The sequence below is a fragment of the Micrasema longulum genome, unplaced genomic scaffold (genome assembly GCF_059751315.1).
Source record: "Micrasema longulum isolate JH-2025_06_02 unplaced genomic scaffold, ASM5975131v1 h1tg000559l, whole genome shotgun sequence".
NCBI lineage: Eukaryota > Metazoa > Arthropoda > Insecta > Trichoptera > Brachycentridae > Micrasema > Micrasema longulum.
Genome location: NW_028277755.1, coordinates 624,776 through 642,782, shown reverse-complemented (window position 1 = coordinate 642,782; position 18,007 = coordinate 624,776). Strand labels below are relative to the sequence as shown.

Sequence of the window (18,007 nt, the reverse complement as noted above, 5' to 3'; positions counted from 1 at the left end):
TATCTTTTTTCAAATGACTAAGAAATGAGTAATTTTCTATCATTATTTGTCTATTGCAAAACAGTTTTATGGAGCAAGATGGTTCTGTTTAAAGAGGGAGTTCATTTGTTGTTTGTTTTTGTTACTTTTTTAAACCGATTTTTATGTGCGTTAACTGTTTCAAATTTGAATAAATAAATTTAACATCTTATCAAATTTTTATTACTTTCCAGATCTAAAGAATGTATTCAGCATTTTGGCAACACCCGTCCCCTCAGATCACCCTGCTGCTGCGCACTTGCGAGTAGCCAGAGGACTGAAAGGACCCCATCACATATTCGAATGCCGGAGAAGCAATATCATGGGAACCCTCGTGCAAGACGCCTCCCCTTTTCTGTTTCCTTGTACCATCGAATACTCCCTCATCTGCGCGGCCATCTTGTATGTCATGTGGAAGAATATTTCCAAGTACCCTTCAAAAAACATGGCTGCAGTACTGAGCAAAATGAAACTAGAAGGCCTTACATACAAAAGGTCTCCGCACCTGTACTCCGTGGACTGCGCTCGAGCTCACAAAGGCCTCTTTGTCGGAATCCTGATATTAGTTTTAACAATAATATCATTGATACTCTTCTTTGTCCTCATCTCGAAAAAAGAATTCGTGAACCTGGCTGTGATAGAAGTTAACATATGCGAATTGACATTATACGCCATGACGACACTCGCTACGCTTATAGGTATGGTTCAAGTCAGGAACTTGCGATACGACGGGAATAGGAATTTAGAATTAGATAACATTCTCCTCATAGGAGCACAGACTGGTATGTTTATATACAGCACGTTTACCATCATTGGTGGGCATTTCACGATAGAGAAGAATACCATTCTGGTTCTTATTACTGCACTGTCATCATTGATCCAGACCACTTGCCAGACAATGTTCATTTTGGATGCTAGCAAACGATCCGTGTCTACTCCGGAACAAATGCGGAGAAAACCGGGGAGGGAGATAGTGACGTTTCTGTTAGTAACCAACCTGGCTATGTGGGCTATTAACACTCTAGAAAAGAGCAGAGCGGAATCCCACCCGATCCAGTTGCATTTCTACGGCCTTTGGGCTTGGACCATAATCACTCACGTATCGATGCCTCTGGCCATATTCTACAGATTCCACTCTACGGTGTGTTTGTGCGAGATCTGGAAAAGAGCTTATAAAACTAAGCCAACGTATATGTAGCAATTAAAACGGAGGTATTGAGCGATTAAAAATCAGTATTGCGAAGCCTTTTCTGCTGACTAATGTTATGTTGTTATGAAATTATTGATAATTTATATGAAAACTAAGTATTTTAACTTTACAAAGTATGTTGTATTGAATTCTGCAGTTTTCTATTATAGTTGATTGAAACAGTTTTTTTATACAACCTGTTAATGCTCAATTATGAAATGTTAACTGTATTACTATTTGATTGTCAAGTTATGTGCACCAAATCGTATTTGATACTGGAAGCAAAAGTGTTATACAATTTGAAATCGATTGAAATTCCCATTAGCCCTCATTTGGAAATTTTCCTATTATAAATTACCTTCATTTGCTTTCATATTTTGAACATTACCAACCAAAAAATTCGTAATCGCCCAAAAAATTACCTCCACTAAAAACACTATGTAGTTATTACTCAGTGATGATTCCACGTAGTTTCCCCTGATAGTTGTGTAGCATTAGACTAATGACATAATAGTCAGTGTCTCCAATAAGCTTTAAACTTTCCAGTGTTCGAAATAAGTTAGGAACGCATTTGAGATATGTATTACATTATTTGTAAACAATGAAGTGCAATAGTTGATAGTGAAAGATCATGTTTGTAAATAATATTTCTAAGATTTTTAAATTTAGATATTTCGGCTTTATTTAAAAATGTTAAAAGTACAATTTGTATATTAAATATATGTAAGTCTGCGAAATCCTTTTAAAGTTACTTTCTAATTTTTACTATTGTGGGTCTATACATTTCGCTCAATCCATTTTGTATATCTTCACGTAAACCATATTTGATGAACCATGATGATTTAATCCCAAAGTTTAATATTAAGATATTTTATTATATAAGATACATTATTTAACCCCAATGTTTAATAATAAAATATATTCCCTTTACTCTTTAATATCTATCATAATATAAGTATAGATATTTATGTGAAAATCTAAAAATTACCTATATATCTTTTGGATTATTTGTGTTGTAATGTCTTCCCATAACAATGTACTAAATGAATATAACATAATCGATTACCAATTATTCTAATTTCTACTCTTAAAATGAATGTTACTACAGTTTCAAAATAATATTTCTCTTTGTTAATTATGGGGCTTAATTTGTAAAGCGGATTGACGGTATTAGCTGTAATGTAACTTTACTGAAACTCTTAAGAAGCACTCAGTTAAAGTCAAATTCATACTTTTAAAATTGACGTTTAATTGGGAATGTTCATTTTTATTTTGTCACATTGTCTTTTCTACATTCTTTTCCAATTACTTCTTAAATTACTCAATATTTTTAAAAATATACAAAATAATCATGCTGTATTTATTAGATTAAAACAAACCAAGACCAATCCTTGATTTTCTCATCTTTAAATAATACTAACATAACTTGGAAACGTACTGCGGATGCCTCGGAAAAGCCTTAACCCAAGTTGCCTCTTCTTCACGCGTTCAGGTTCCCGCTGTCCTGGCTTTCGATAACAATCTTACGGCTTTATTCGGCGGGACTAAGGGATGCAAGATCGATGTAGGAAGAGGTGAGAGTGCTGGCTGGCGATAGTGTTTCCCGGAGACGTCTGGTGATGTCCACACGCTCCACTTCGGAGCAGATGTAGAAAAAGAAAAGAAGACATGTAATATTTTGGCATGTATCAATGTATGTAATAATGTATGGTATTTTCTTTTAATTTTCATCAAAACTCATATTTGCTTAAAAATGTCTCTGAAATAAGAGAAGTAAAAATTATAAAATGAAGGTACATTGGTATTATATACTTACATGTGTTGACATAAACACAAAACTTTTATCAAATTATACATCTTCAAATAGTGTTTATGACATGTGGTGACCAAAGTTACAACTTTAAGCTAACATTTTAAGCCTCAATAAAGTATATTTACACCTAAACCCCTTTAAACAAACATAATTACTTCTAATACCTTGATAATATCTAGATTATCAATTTTTGTGTCAAGTTATTAAATATCTCAATATACTCACTTCTCTTATTCTATAATTGTATACCGTAGTACAATTCATTTTTGCTCCTTCTTTTTGAATCTTTACAATATTATACGAGACACTTGAATATCAGGGTAAGCACATTAAAAAAAAAACATTTTTCATGTGTCATTCATTTTGAGCTCAGTATTTATAATCGATTTTTACTAAATATATGTACCATTTATAAGATACTCTCTTTGCGTACAAAATTTTCCTTATTAATATCTTTCTATTACCCATGTTTAAATAAACTGCCATCGTAACACAATTTCCATAGTAAGTATGTCTGTATTTTTTATGGATTAAAATTATAAAAGTGAACTGATTTTTATATTAGTCTTTTGTCTGATAATTTTTATAATACATCATTAATTCTTGCCAAATCTTTGTAAATAATTAACACCAATCCCTTTTCTAATATGTATTTTATAAACACATCTTTTTGATAATGTTTTTTTGAAATTCTGGGATCAATTTTGTAGAGGATTATTTTTTAATAAATGCTATTTTTCAAGGTGCCATACTGTATTTGAATAATGTAGTGTTAGATTTACATGAAATATTCTTGATTTTTATACTTTTGTATAACTTTTAACAGGTTCTGAATATTTGTGTAGTTTTTGTGATAAATTATGGACAGTTGGTTGATTTGAATATTTTTGTATCGGTGTAGAAATTTAATACTCATCACTGTTTTTAGGGTAAGACATTTAAAGTAACTATGAAATATTATATGTTTTACCATTATAAAATTATTTGGCTTTTGCTCAAACATTATTGCCGTCTTTACAAATTTCGTTCGCTGATGTACTGTTAACATTTATAATTCTTCTATTATTGAAATTCTTAAATAGACCCTAAATCAAATTTTGTACTATCAGATTTTACTTATTTTTATAATAATTATTTTAGAAATAGCTGTTTAGATATGTTATAGGAAACATACAACATTGTAAAATGTCAGTTTTTTTTAAACATCTTGATCATGAGAACAATTTTTTTGTATGAAAGGGCTATTCTCATTATAAGTACATCAAATCAAAGTCAATTTTGTATATCAAAATGCAAATCCCCATATTTTAAGGGACTTCAATGTTGAATTATTTTTCCAAAATAATGTTTTCTTTGCAAACATACACAAATTACAATGTTATATGATTTATTATTCATATTATGGTGTGAATTTTTAAATAATCAATATGTACAACATCCTAAATAATGTTCTACAAATATTATTGTGTTTCCTCTATTAAAAAATGCCATCGATCATAAGACGCTCCCTTATTTTTCAATAGCACAAAAAATACAATTATTTGACACTTTATTATAAACAGATGAATTCATTCAATTGTCATAAGAATGATTTAAAAATAGGCATAATTTTTATGTAGGTAGGGTAAGAGTGTCATACTTTTTTGTAAATTCAAATTAAACGCTCCCTGTGTCAAGAATGTTGGTATATTTATTTAATTTACCACAGAATAAAAGCATATTTATTATTATTTTATGTCAAGCTACTCTTTGCACCAAAACATACAAAAACATTGTGTTATTAATCATAATCTAAAAATCAGCAGGACTGTTGCCCCGTTGCCCGGGGTAAGAGTATCATAGTAGGTTATTTCCTAATATAGTCATGATATAGATTATGTATTATATATACATTGAATTGGGTTGTGGTTCCGTGGCTTGTGCTGCGGACTCACGGATCAGAGGGCCGAGGTTTGAACCCCACTCTACCCCAACTTGATTTCCATTTTCTAATATAAAGTTATTTATAACTCTTTGAAAATGGCCACTAAAATTAAAATATTTGGTTAAATTATGAGAATGCTAATAAATATTTTTTTTTTTTTTTAATCTACAAATAACTAACCGCCAATGAAATTTGTACCTTCAATCATTCAAATGAGCCCTCCATATACCTCTTTAAAAAACAAATCGGAACCCAATACGCTTGTTTCAATTCTGGAATAACAACGCATCTCTCTGTCTGACCGACCGAGCAAACAAACCCTTTATTCTATAGATTTTGATAGATAAGCTTTTGTGCCTATTGCCCTGTAGTTACTCTTGTCCCACCTGACCTTAGACCACCATCAGAGTCTGAAATTTCTTCAGATTCAGTGTCTGTTTTTTCTACATCCCCTTTTGACGAGTCTGTCCCGCAAAATGTCATCGAATATTTGCTTCTCTAATGTAAAATTTATGTCCTGCAGCTCTGTTTCTGTTCTTTTTTATACACAGTAACTTTTCTTTTCAATGAAGCATCATAATGTTAGTCTCCTTGGCGACATTTTAAATGGTAATTAGGGACACGTTTATTTTACAAATTTGCTTCACATAATTTTACAGTGATTGTAAGATGCCGTAAACTATAAGATACACCCCGAATTCGGAGACACCCAAATAGGAAAAAAACAGCGGAAATACGGTATATTTGATGTGTCATTTATTGGTTTTGTATTTGAAATTAGCTTGTTTTTAAAATAAATTTTATTCAGTTTAAAATAAAATAACTGACAATATACTACCTGCTCCATTCTGTGCCAATATTCTGTTTTGTTTATTGAAATTATAAAACATTTGTTTTTATTTAATAAATGTAAATCTTTATAAAAATTTCATTGTTACTATACCAAAGATCAATAGTTCTTTATAGAATATCTTGGAGATATTATGCATGTAAATTAAATTGCTTGTACAGCGAATAATTATTTTCATTATTTCATACACATATGTTATAATTATCATAGATTTAGAATGAAAAGACTTTGATCTATGTCTGAAGGTTCATCATAAAACATAATTGAATGCTGAAAAGTGAGCAATGTAAAAATATATGTATTTATTATTTAGTTTAGAGCGATGTACGAGTGTTGTGTCCATAATAATATTAACGGTCTGTTCTGTACATAAAAAAAATGTATTTAGCATTATGTTCCAGATGGATTCTGTTGTAGATTTAATACTAAACTTTCTAGCTTAAAATGTTCTGTGAATGTAAAGTCCCGCTGTAGCTTACGATTGATTGTTAAATTTGCCTACTTGCAGCTAATTCAAGTGTGTTATTGTTTTTTATATTTATTATTGGTTAAATTGAGAGATTATTTATACCGTTTGTCAAATTGTATGTCATTCTCATTTGTAAAATGACAGAGTTATGAAATGAAAAATATTTGTTACACTACAAATCCAGGTGTGATTTACGAACTGCTTTTTACTGGTCATTATATAAGTGGATAACTTGTAATTTTAATAAAACATTATATGTGTAATCAAAACAATTGATATTTTATTTCTGAACCAACAATTTTGAGACCTGTACGATATCAAAAAACTGATCCATTTCAAACCCATTCCTACATATATATAAAATATATATGTATCAATGGTCCTTCCTTGTAAATATCCTGCTGCTCGCATTTATATCTTACGGGATTTATATAAATAAATATATCTTCGACTCCATGATATCTATGATTCCAGATTGGTGCCTTATTCCTTCATTTCTTTTTCCATCTCTTAGACATACAACCACACAACGAACATCTGTCTTTCCATGGATTTTTGTGTGCATTTCAGTTTCTGGCTACTTTTCTGTGTCACAAGGATGGTTTCTAGTCCGTATGTCGTAATTAATAAGTCATAAATAATGATTACATAATTTCATATTTACCTGCGTTTAAATATAAAACTCATCATCATCAGTGACGCTACAGCCTGCTGTGAGCCCTGGCATCCTCCAGAATCAGTCGCCATTCCTTCCTGCCCCCTGCGGCTCTTCTCCAGTTCATCAAGTCAATTTTTCTCATGTCACTTTCCACATCATCCAGCAATCTTCATTTTGGTCTGCCTTCCGGAGTGGCATACGGAATCGTATTGGGGGTATAAAACTATGCAACCATTTTACAATATCTACTTAATTAATTATAACGTATACCTCACCTATATAAGATTGATATTGCTAAGTATTATGTCTATCTGTCTATAGCTAAATAATATAATACCTTAATCAAGGTTGAGATATGATATTATGTGTTTGATCAGTGATACTCACAAGAATCAGGGAGTGCAGTGAAGCGAACATATCCAAACTTATGCAATCATTTCTAGACATGTAAATGCATTGACCTGCATTCACCTGATTTTCCATTTTGTATTTTAAAATATTCCATTTTGTATTATACACTAAATATTATTTAATGTAGGTATGTACAATAAATTAGTTTATTTATAATTTACACATTAATTTGGTAGTATTTTGAGTTCGTTCAAATTTTTGCAGACCAACACTGGATTTTACCTCCTAAAGAGTATTCAAGATGGAGAACATTTTAGAGAAGGCAATATAAAGTCTAGGCATTTACAAAGCTTTAGACCTGTCATTGGCTGGTTTATGTGACTACTTTATACACTAACATTCACCATTCTCCCTATTTTTGATCATCCACAAATCCAGAATTTAGTGATTTAATTTTGGTCCATTGATTATGAAGAAATATAAGCCTTATAATGAAAGAATCAATGTATTAAGATACTGAAAATACAAATTAACGCTATAAATTATTAGAAATTACTTAGAGAAAGTAGATTATTTAGGCTTGTTTTGAACATTTGATGTTTGAATTTGCATCCGTCTGCCTCTGAGGTACTGATATTAATCTGAATAACTCCCAAAGGGGTGATATCCAGTCCTTGTCTGGCGAAGTTTTGGCAGACTCAAAATAATGCCAATTATACAAACCAGTCCAAGAAGTGTAATTTTTTAAATATTTCCATGCGTTGCCAACTATGTATGTTAAATATAATCAGATGAATCATACCCTGAGTCAATAAAGGTTTCTGCTCTTTAACTTCACAAAAATCAACAGACGGAAGTATTGAACAAATATGGATAGTATAATATAGGCAGAATTTTATACTTCTTATACTAGTTAGTTCAATTGGAAATTGAAAAACTGTTTTCAGGGGTAGTAGGTGAAATAATTCAGTCATATGAATCTCACCAACACAATAAAGGTTTCAACTCTTTTACTTCAAAAAATTCAGCAGACTGAAGAGTTGAGTATATGTGGAATAGTGAATGTTACACAAGTAAAGCAATAATTTAAACCAGCCAATGACAGGTCATAAGCCCTGTAAGCGCCTAGACATCCATATTCCCTTCTCAAAAATGTTTTCCCAGTGCAACAAATTTATAAAAATATATATTTTATTGATTACTAAGAACTTTCACCAAAAAATTTACCCAACTAATTTGAATGTTTGATTTATTATCATCATGCCCCTTCCAAAACCCGGTGGTGCGTAGGGTACTACATTGATAAACCAAATGCAGCGTTGTTCAATTATCTGTACATAAATGTACGGTTATCAGTTGTACGCTTTAGGTGCCAGTCCAGGAACAATGAAATGTTGCATTTAAAAAAACCTTTTAAATTCGTATTTCACCTCCACCCTGCCAGGAATCTAACCCGAAACCTCAAGAATGGTAGGCAAACGCGTCAACCACTACACAACGAAACAGACTTGTCTCCGCTCAATTTCCTCAGGATTTTTGCTAGAGAGCAACCATCGAGTCAAAAACAATCCTGCGAGATTCTGGTTCTATTTCACACACTAAACTGTGTTTTTCATCCGCCTGGACACTGAAAAAGTATTTTCGAATTCTATTATGTTGAACAAAATATTATTTCTCTGTAATCTCTGAAGACTCGAGTAGTAAGGTCAATATGTCATCTAATTGCCTAACAATCGAATTTTTCATGAGATAAATGACGTTTATAATAAATAACCTATTGTGTAATGAATATTCTTTTTTGCAGTAAAACTAAAATGTGTAATTTCCATTCATAAAATTTAATCTGTGTATTTTTTGTATCATACATAATGTTATAAAAATATGTAAATAATGATATAGTATTATCAATCTTTCAAATTCTTATATCATCGAAACAATATTTTTGATAATGTTTGAGTATGTCCAAATACTTGCAGACTGGCTGGATTTCCTCCCTAGGGAGTTATTCATATTTAAATTTATTTCAACAGAGAGGGAAAACAGGTCACAAGCCCTGTAAATGCCTAGACTTCCATATTCCCTTCTCAAAAATGTTTTCCCTCCGTTGAATAACATTTAAATATGAATAACTCCCTAGGGAGGAAATCCAGCCAGTTTGCAAGCATTTGGACATACTCAAACATTTTTGAATTACTACCTGGTAAAAGAAGAAGTATAAAAATTGGAAAATTATTTTCAGGTGTTTTGATGTTTAAACATGAGCAGAATGGTGAAAGTTATACAGTGTGTAATGTGTCCACTTAAACCAGCTAATGACAGGTCATAAGCCCTGTAAATGCCTAGACTTTCATATTCCCTTTTCAAAAATGTTTTCCATCTCTGTTGCAACAAATTTGGATCTGAATAACACCCTAGAGAGGAAATCCAGCATGTCTGCAAACATTTAGACATACTCAAAATATTAACATATTACAACAGAGATGAAGAACATTTAAGAGAAGGTAATATAGAAGTCTAGGCATCGACAGGGCTTATGACCTGTCATTGGCTGGTTTAAGTGGCCACTTACACACTGTGTGACATTAACCATTCTGTTTCCACATTTTTGAAAATGTTCACCACATTACTGAAATCGCGGTTTATTAAAATATAATTTTTAAAATGAACTCTTTTATTGACAAAAAGCTTTAAGCTGCTCGCTTAAAATGATAATAATGTTTATGGAATTCACAAATCATCAATAAATATAAACTGCGCTCTTAGTGACAGAATGAGAAAGCTCCCCTATTGTAGTTGCGCCCCCATCTCTCATCCCCCTAATTCACAGAAGCAACATATTTATTGATAAGAAAGGGTGGTATTATTACCTCATACACCATTTCAACAATTGGTTGACCTTCATAATGTTTGACGCTTATTTTACTAACGAAATTGAAATCAGAAATCGGATTGTCCTTAAAAAGTACCGAATTTATTGAAAACAGAAATAAGGGAGATATATAAATGAATTTAGTTCTATTGGTATATTTTGCTGTTCAGTATGAAAATGCAAAAAAAATCTTTAATCCTCTCGATTACCATATCTCTATTAGCACGTGACAGGTTCCCAAATCATTTAAATAAGCTATAGTTACTCCACTTTTAAAAAAACCTCGTCGAATTTTTGCCAAGTATCTAACCTTCCAATAATATCTAAAATTCTAGAAAAAAATCAAAGCTAAGCAGATTTCAGTTCATATAAATGATTACAGCTTGCTCTCTAACTTTCAATCAGCTTATAGAATTCCATTTAACTGAAACGGGACTGTTGAGGATTCAGATAGATCAGATATAACTCTAGCAAATGAGTCTGGAAAACTAGCGATACTTGCTCTCCTGGACATGAGTGCTGCATTTGACACAATTGACCATAGTTTTCCTATTGAAAAATTAGAGGTAACTTTTGGAAATTCCGGGCTCACTAAGGCATGGATCCAATCTTATCTTTCGGAGCGAACGCAAAGTTGCAGGTAAAAAGTCTTCATTTGCCTTACTTGAATCTGGAGTCCCACCAGGTTCGGTGCTTAGTCCTATGCTCTTCACACTATTCATTAACGATGTGTTCAAAATTATTCACTCGTTCGGGTTACTTTCTCACTGTTATGCGGATGACCAACAAATCTATTTTTCCTGCTCTCCTCGAGATATAAACAATTTGAAAAATCGCGTGTCTCAATGCATCCAAACTGTCAATAACTGAATGTCATCAAACATACTCAAACTCAATCCATCTAAAACTGAGCTTCTATTACAGCGACAAAAAAGCGACAATGCCTTTTAGACCGATCTCTAATTTCAATCACAGGTTATGATCTTACCCCTAGTATAAATGTTAAACTACCAGATGTTCATTTAGATTCAGATATTTTATAAAATATAAGCTTTGGTGGACAGTATTCAAATCCTTTCATGAAATGGCTCCGAGATACCTATCGGACCTTTGTATTAGGGAAAATAAATGTCAAAGAAAATCTACTCTTAGGTCAGCATTTGATTCAGGAAGTAGAAAACTTTTTAAAATCCGGCGCTCCCCAAACACCAGATCGTTATTTTGCCGTTACCGGCCTGTCTGCCTTCAAACTTACGGATCATCGACAGTCCCAGTCAGTTCAGATCCCAACTAAAATCTCACTTCTCTAGATTATCATACCCTCAATTTTAAATCAGAAAATATAAAATGTCACTTTAGTTTCTTTAGAATGTAAGTTTCAGTATACAATTGTAAAGCGCCCTTGAGGTGATTTTTCACAAAAATGGCGCTATATAAATCAACCAAATATTATCAGTATTATTATTATTATAAACCTTCTTACTCATATAGTATCCATGCGTTTCGACTGTGGAATCATCTCCTATCCACTATCAAATATGTTTTACAGTATATCTGTTTACGTCCGTTTGCGCAGTTCGCCTACCACGCTTAGGGTCTTAAGGTTCATTCCTGATGGACGACACTAAATACTGGTTTAAAATATGTTTTTACACTGCAATAATTCACTCTCCCTGGCACCCGAAGCGTCGGACTGATCACCTTACCTTCATGTAACCGACGACCGTAATACGCTGTATTTTGTGATGAATGACGATGAGTCCAATCCGTGCCTGCTTTTACTTTTGAAATCACTTTGAAACTGGGGGAGAATCCAGATTCCTTTGTTAAATAGTCATTCACCGTGACGCCATATTAATTCTTTGAAAATGACCGCAAATTGATCTTCCGAATTTAATATTTCTCACCAATTATAATATATACTCGTATACCACTAGCGGACCCGACAGACGTTGTCCTACCCGAACGTTGGCTTGCCTGCTATTAGCTGGTTCAGCAAACGTTTTTTCGATAAACTATATACTAAGTTACCTACCGGGTCCAATTGGGAAATATCACTTTTTTTTACATTTTAAAAAGTAATAAAAGTCTATGAAATACTCTCTAGAAAAAAAAAAAAAATGATAATTTTTATTAGCAAAAAATGTTTTTAAATTTGTAATTATTACTTCCCGCGAAAACGGTCATTCCATTGGCCACGCCCCTAATACGTCACGATTCATGTTTATTTGTTCCTGGCCATTGAAATTTGGTTAAAACATTATCACGAATCTTGACGTCACAACAACCAAGGCCAACCACGTCGCGTTTGAAAAACGCGCTGTGCACTGCAAGAATGCAACGAGTTTTTACTAAATTTATTTTTTACATTTATGTATAAAAACATTTCTCCACAATATCCATATTGATAAATCCTTTTAATATATATATATATATATTGGTATTCGTAGTATGTAATATTTCCCTATTGTGAATCTAAATCAACACACACAATTTTTTTTATCAAAATCGGTCCAGCCGTATAGTTTAATAATAACGTTTTTAACGTTTACAACCTAACCAAATAAAATCAGATATATGAAGAAATAACAACAACAACAACAACAACAAACCATCACGCCGTTTCCCCGTAAGGGTAGGCAGAGAGGATAGAACGCCACAACACTCTATCTTTGCATACAGATCTCGCTTCCTCTACATTCATACATCTTCTCATGCACGCGCGCCGATTATTCCGACTTTTGACATGTCCATCTTTAAGTATTTGTTGGATTTGGTCATGCCATGTCTTTCTCGGTCTTCCTCTATTTCTGCATCCATCAACATTCGCATTGTAAATATTCTTAGCCGTTCTCTCGCTGTCCATTCGTTCTACATGTCCAAACCAGCGCAGAGCTCCTTTCTTGATTTTGTCGATAATGCTTGTCTCAGCCTTACATAATGTACGGATCTCAACATTTGTGCATCTATCGTACATAGTTTTACCTCTACTTTTACATTTTGAAGAAATAACTTTTACAATTTAAGAAATGATTATAGGATGTTATTTGCATAATTTTTTGCCTTGTGATTATTTTTTATATAACATAGTTTAATATTTCATTAATTTTTAAAAAGTGTTCAGAAAATGTACTATATAAATAATACGTACTAAATAAAAACACACATGTGTTTTCGTAATCAACAAATTCGAGGAAAAGTTTTTTATAAATTATTTTATTAATATCTACGCATTAGTATAAAATATTCACATTTTATGGAAAACGAATACAAATTGATGGTCACAAATCACAAGAAAAAATCTGTAAAAAATCGTGACCGATTTTCAACGTAAGTATCTACCAAATATTACAAATATGATATGCATAAAAAAGACTAAATCGTTATTAGTATGTGTAGTTCTTAAATCTTAAATTTAAATATCAAACAATGAAATATGGGATTTTTTAAATCATGTTTATACAGTATGCATAGGATTTACGATATTTTAATTATTCAAATATTAAGTGCTTACCTATAGGTATTTTCATAGCGCATAATAAATAATAAAAAAACAATTTTACGTAGGTTTCAATAAATAATTTAATCTTTAAACAACCACTAATTTATTGAGGATGGATTTATATATCTCAAAAAAACGCTATCAAAAATATGTAGGTATGGAAATGTCGATACAATACACCTTTAACCATTTGAAATATTTTTTTGTTACTAGAATTTCATCCGCCCATGCGCTTTGTAGCTGCAAGACGTTTGGTAATATTAGCTTTGGTGTTATGTAATTAACTTACTAAATAATAAAAAACTTCACACTAACACTCTTCTAACGTAAACTTCAACTGTAAAAATCGGGTCTAGATTTCGTAATCAAGAATTTACCTATAATTTTGTTCAAAACACCCCCAGTTACTTTATTTGTCAAATGTAAATGAGGGCTAAATTTCTAACCATCCGTGCGCTCTGTAGCTGCAAGACGTGTTGGGATGAACAGCGCTCTTGGTGTAAATCAATTGATGTAGTTCCCGTAGGGCTGAACTTCCCCATTCATCAAAAGAAACAAAATGATGGGACTACTATTTTCAACAAGGCATGCACATTGTATGATGATTGTAATTTTTTTAATTTTAATTATTAAAAATAAATTATTTGTTTGGGAAAAAAACAGTTTTTACGTGTAATTCATATGGAAGATAAGGGTACATCAAAACTTAAATAGTAAAAACAGTCAATAATCATTTTCCACGGCTGTATAAGTTATTAATCAAGTGTACACATTAAAATAACCTATTAATGAAATAAAACTCTTCTTTTTTTTTTTTAAGACTAAAAAAATATTTGCGTTCTTATGATTTACCCAGATATTTCATTTTGAGGGCCATTTTCAACGAGTTGTAAATAACTCATTATTAGAAAATGGAATCGAGTTGGGGTAGAGTGGGATTCGAACCACGTACCTATAGGGTCCGTGAGTCCGAGACACTAGCCACAGGACCACAACCCGAGTTGAATTTAAAAAAGTTAAGAAATGTTAGTCATTCAGAAACTGCAAATAAAATATGTAAATAAGTCAAATAAAAAAATAAAAATATTAATAAGTACATTTATAAATATATTTTTAAAATAAGAAAATATATTTATATATTATTTAGTTAATTAATGTTTAGTTTAGAAAGCACTCGAGTTTGGCTGCAGTCACAGGCTATAGCCGCATGAACCTAAATAACACGGTACCATGTGCAAGAGATGCATCAAACAAATCCGTTCTCTCCCATCCGAAGCAATGCACCATTAATATGCCTTCTCTTGCATTCTGACAGTTTCCAACAAACTACTGGCTACAATAAATGCGGTTAGAATGGGCGTAGAATATTGTACTTTCCGGAGTCTGGCTTGGGCACAGGCATAAGTACCGAGAAGCCCTTTGTATACATATATAATATTACGAACATATTGAGCGCCTATGCCTGTGTCTGCATTTTGTCGACTGCAACGGTACTGTGTAATGACGGTCTTTTTCTCTTTCAGTCATTCGTGGTAACTCGGCTAAGTTAGAAGTCTGTGAGACGCCGCGTTCTCAAAATAAACAAACAAACATTTTTGAATAACTCCATTACCGAGTTTGACTTTTTACATTAAGATTAGAGTCATCTGTCTATCCGAGTTTTTTGACGTACAAATCATGACGTGAATAAATAATAGCCTCTTTGGTATTCCACGTTAGTTTACATCTGAAGTTCGTCGCTCGCCGTCGCGCGTGTTTTTGTCGTCGGAAACATTTTTTCATTAAATATTATTAATTCCCATCAATACATTTCCTATATTCAATGTTTTGTATGAAAAGTTGACATTTTATTTTATTATACTTTAGTTGACTTGTGAACAACGCGCAAGAGTAAAGACATCTAAAAATACCGTGTTTTTTTCCGGCTTCACAATGATTTCGTGAGTATTAATTTATGTTTTTATTAATTAAATTGCTAAGTTGTGTGGTTTATGTTTTTTATGCATGTTTTTTGTCTAGATGTCTATCATTCCAACGTTATTTTACTCATTTGTTCGCAAACCAGAAAATTATAAGGCATTCGTAATAAAATTCTAATGAAATAATATGTGAATTAAAAAATCTTTAAATATACAACTAATTCAATGTATTCATATAAGCGATCCAGTTATCGCTACAACGAACCTTACTCTATGCCCTATGCACCATTGGGTACAAATTATAAAGATAAATGTATGGTACCTGAGTAATTGTATACCTGCTGTTTATAATTTCATTCAGTACATATTACATTTCTCTCGATTAAAAAAAACATTTTTGGCTTTGAATGTATAGGTGGTTTTAAGTTTATTTGTACAGCTATTGCGGCGCTATCCTGATCGTAATATTTACACCAAAACACGTAAGATGAGCAATCCTACGCTTCAGGCGTAGCTTAGTACCATAAACTAGAGGTGGCAATTTTTTTATTAAAAAAAAAAACGTTTACTCTAAAACAGTTTTTAAACTGTTATTGTAAAGAAAAACTATTCAGGGTACGTGAAAATTTTTCTTGAATAACAGTTTGAAGTAGCGTGGCCCGTAAAAACTAATAGTTTAATTTATTTTTTTGAAACTACTCCAGCAGTTTCAAAAGATTTTTCTAGATTTTTTGTCCATGCTGCCCTAGACTGTTATTTAGAAGCTGTTTAATTTGTGAAACAGAAACTGTTACTGCTACTTCTATTGAATAATCGAAACGCTCATCTCTACTATGAACATAATTAATGCATTACTATTTTAAAAACTTTTTTTATTTGAGATTTATTTATAACATTCATTCAACTTTTTTTTTTAAATCCATACTCTTTAGTCAATGATAATATTTTGTACTTCTTTTGTAAAAATTGTCTTAGAACTTTGTTTAGTTTTGTCTACCAGACAACTACCAGTTTATTGTATAATTTTAGCCCCTGATTTATCTCGATTGCACTTGTCTCGTTTTAGAATGTTGTATGTGATATTTGAATTTTAAAGAATAATGAACGTAAGGTGATCAGTCCTACGCTCCAGGTGCCAGTCCAGGAATAACGAAATATTGCAGTCTTGAATCACCTTCACAACCAATACTTCACCCTATCAGGAATCGAACTAAGGACCTCGTGCATGTTAGGCGCACGCACGAACGTACGAACCACTACTCCACTTATTTTTACCTGAGACCAGCCAGAAATGTATTATTTATCCTCCCGGACACAGATAAAATAATGAAATATGTACTAATACTGAAACAATATGTTTTTATGGAATAATAATTTATTCAGAGTTAATTTGAATTATGAATCAGAAAAATGTAAAAAAATATGAATATTCTAATATTTTTCTGATAGCAAAAATCAAACTCTCAAAAGTAATTTTTTTATTGGATTAATCAACTATATGTAAAAATATAAAATAGGTACTTTATATTCGTATATTTAGTAGGTAGTAGGTACCCCTTTACAACCTTATTTTGAGATTTTAGTGTAAATACATAATTTAATTATTAATTTATGCTAAATCTTCAATGTACGCATTTATTTCAATCCTTTTGAACCACCTACCGAAATTAATAATTAATTGGTTCGTCGTTTTCCTCAAAACGCTATTTTACATATTGCGTTTTTCATATATTTTTTATACGGTAAGATGTTTTTGTGTTTTTAATTTTTATAATTATACTATACAAATAGATGATCTTACAACAAATAATAAAAGAAAAACAAATTTGAACAAATTGTAATTTAAAAAACTAAGAAATACTTACGTAATAGGACATAATATTATATGGATTTTATTTATAAGTATTAACATATTTTGCATATAAAATAATATAAATCCCCTTTGCGGTAATCTGCTGTATTTTTTTTTTAATACCAACATTTAAGTTTTTTAAATTCAAATCCACAAGTCACGATAAAATCGACTTTAAGGTCATTAAAATCATTAAAATAATTAATCAATAACAACTAAAAATAAAATTCTAAATTGAACCCTTGACGTTTATTAACCATTTACTCGTATATTCAAAATTACATCTATAAACTCTTATAAATAAACAACTACAACAGTGTAAGTCACTCTCCAAGCACAAGAGTTAGTCTCTTTTTTTGGAGAGTTACAGTGATAACATTTACTAGATGTATAAAAGTAGATCTGTATAGAATTTTAAAAGACATGTACCTTTTATGAAATATATTAAAAAAATTAAAAAATATAAAAAAATAAAAATGTAGGTACCTACTGATCAATAAAAAATAAAAAAACCTTTTTTTAGCAGAGGAGAAGTATTGTTAAAAACATATACAGGGATTATATTATAATAATAAATAAAAAAATAATCGTGG

General features: G+C 31.5%; 2 protein-coding genes across 6 annotated transcripts in view; both read left to right on the top strand.

Annotated features, from left to right (window-relative positions):
* Positions 1 to 6,532, top strand: part of OtopLc (proton channel otopetrin-like c) — a 147,778-nt gene extending 141,246 nt beyond the window's left edge. Inside the window, exon 9 of the mRNA XM_088228068.1 lies at positions 213 to 6,532. Within this exon, the coding sequence (XP_088084194.1) occupies positions 213 to 1,216 (1,004 nt within the window). The 3' untranslated portion in view covers positions 1,217 to 6,532. The remainder of the gene's footprint in view (positions 1 to 212) is intronic.
* An 8,477-nt stretch (positions 6,533 to 15,009) lies between these two features.
* The window catches only part of OtopLa (proton channel otopetrin-like a), a 127,056-nt gene continuing 124,058 nt past the window's right edge, over positions 15,010 to 18,007 (top strand). For all 5 annotated transcript variants that reach the window (XM_088228063.1, XM_088228055.1, XM_088228062.1 and 2 more), the window contains exon 1: positions 15,010 to 15,583. The gene's annotated coding sequence lies outside the window, so the exon portion shown is untranslated. The remainder of the gene's footprint in view (positions 15,584 to 18,007) is intronic.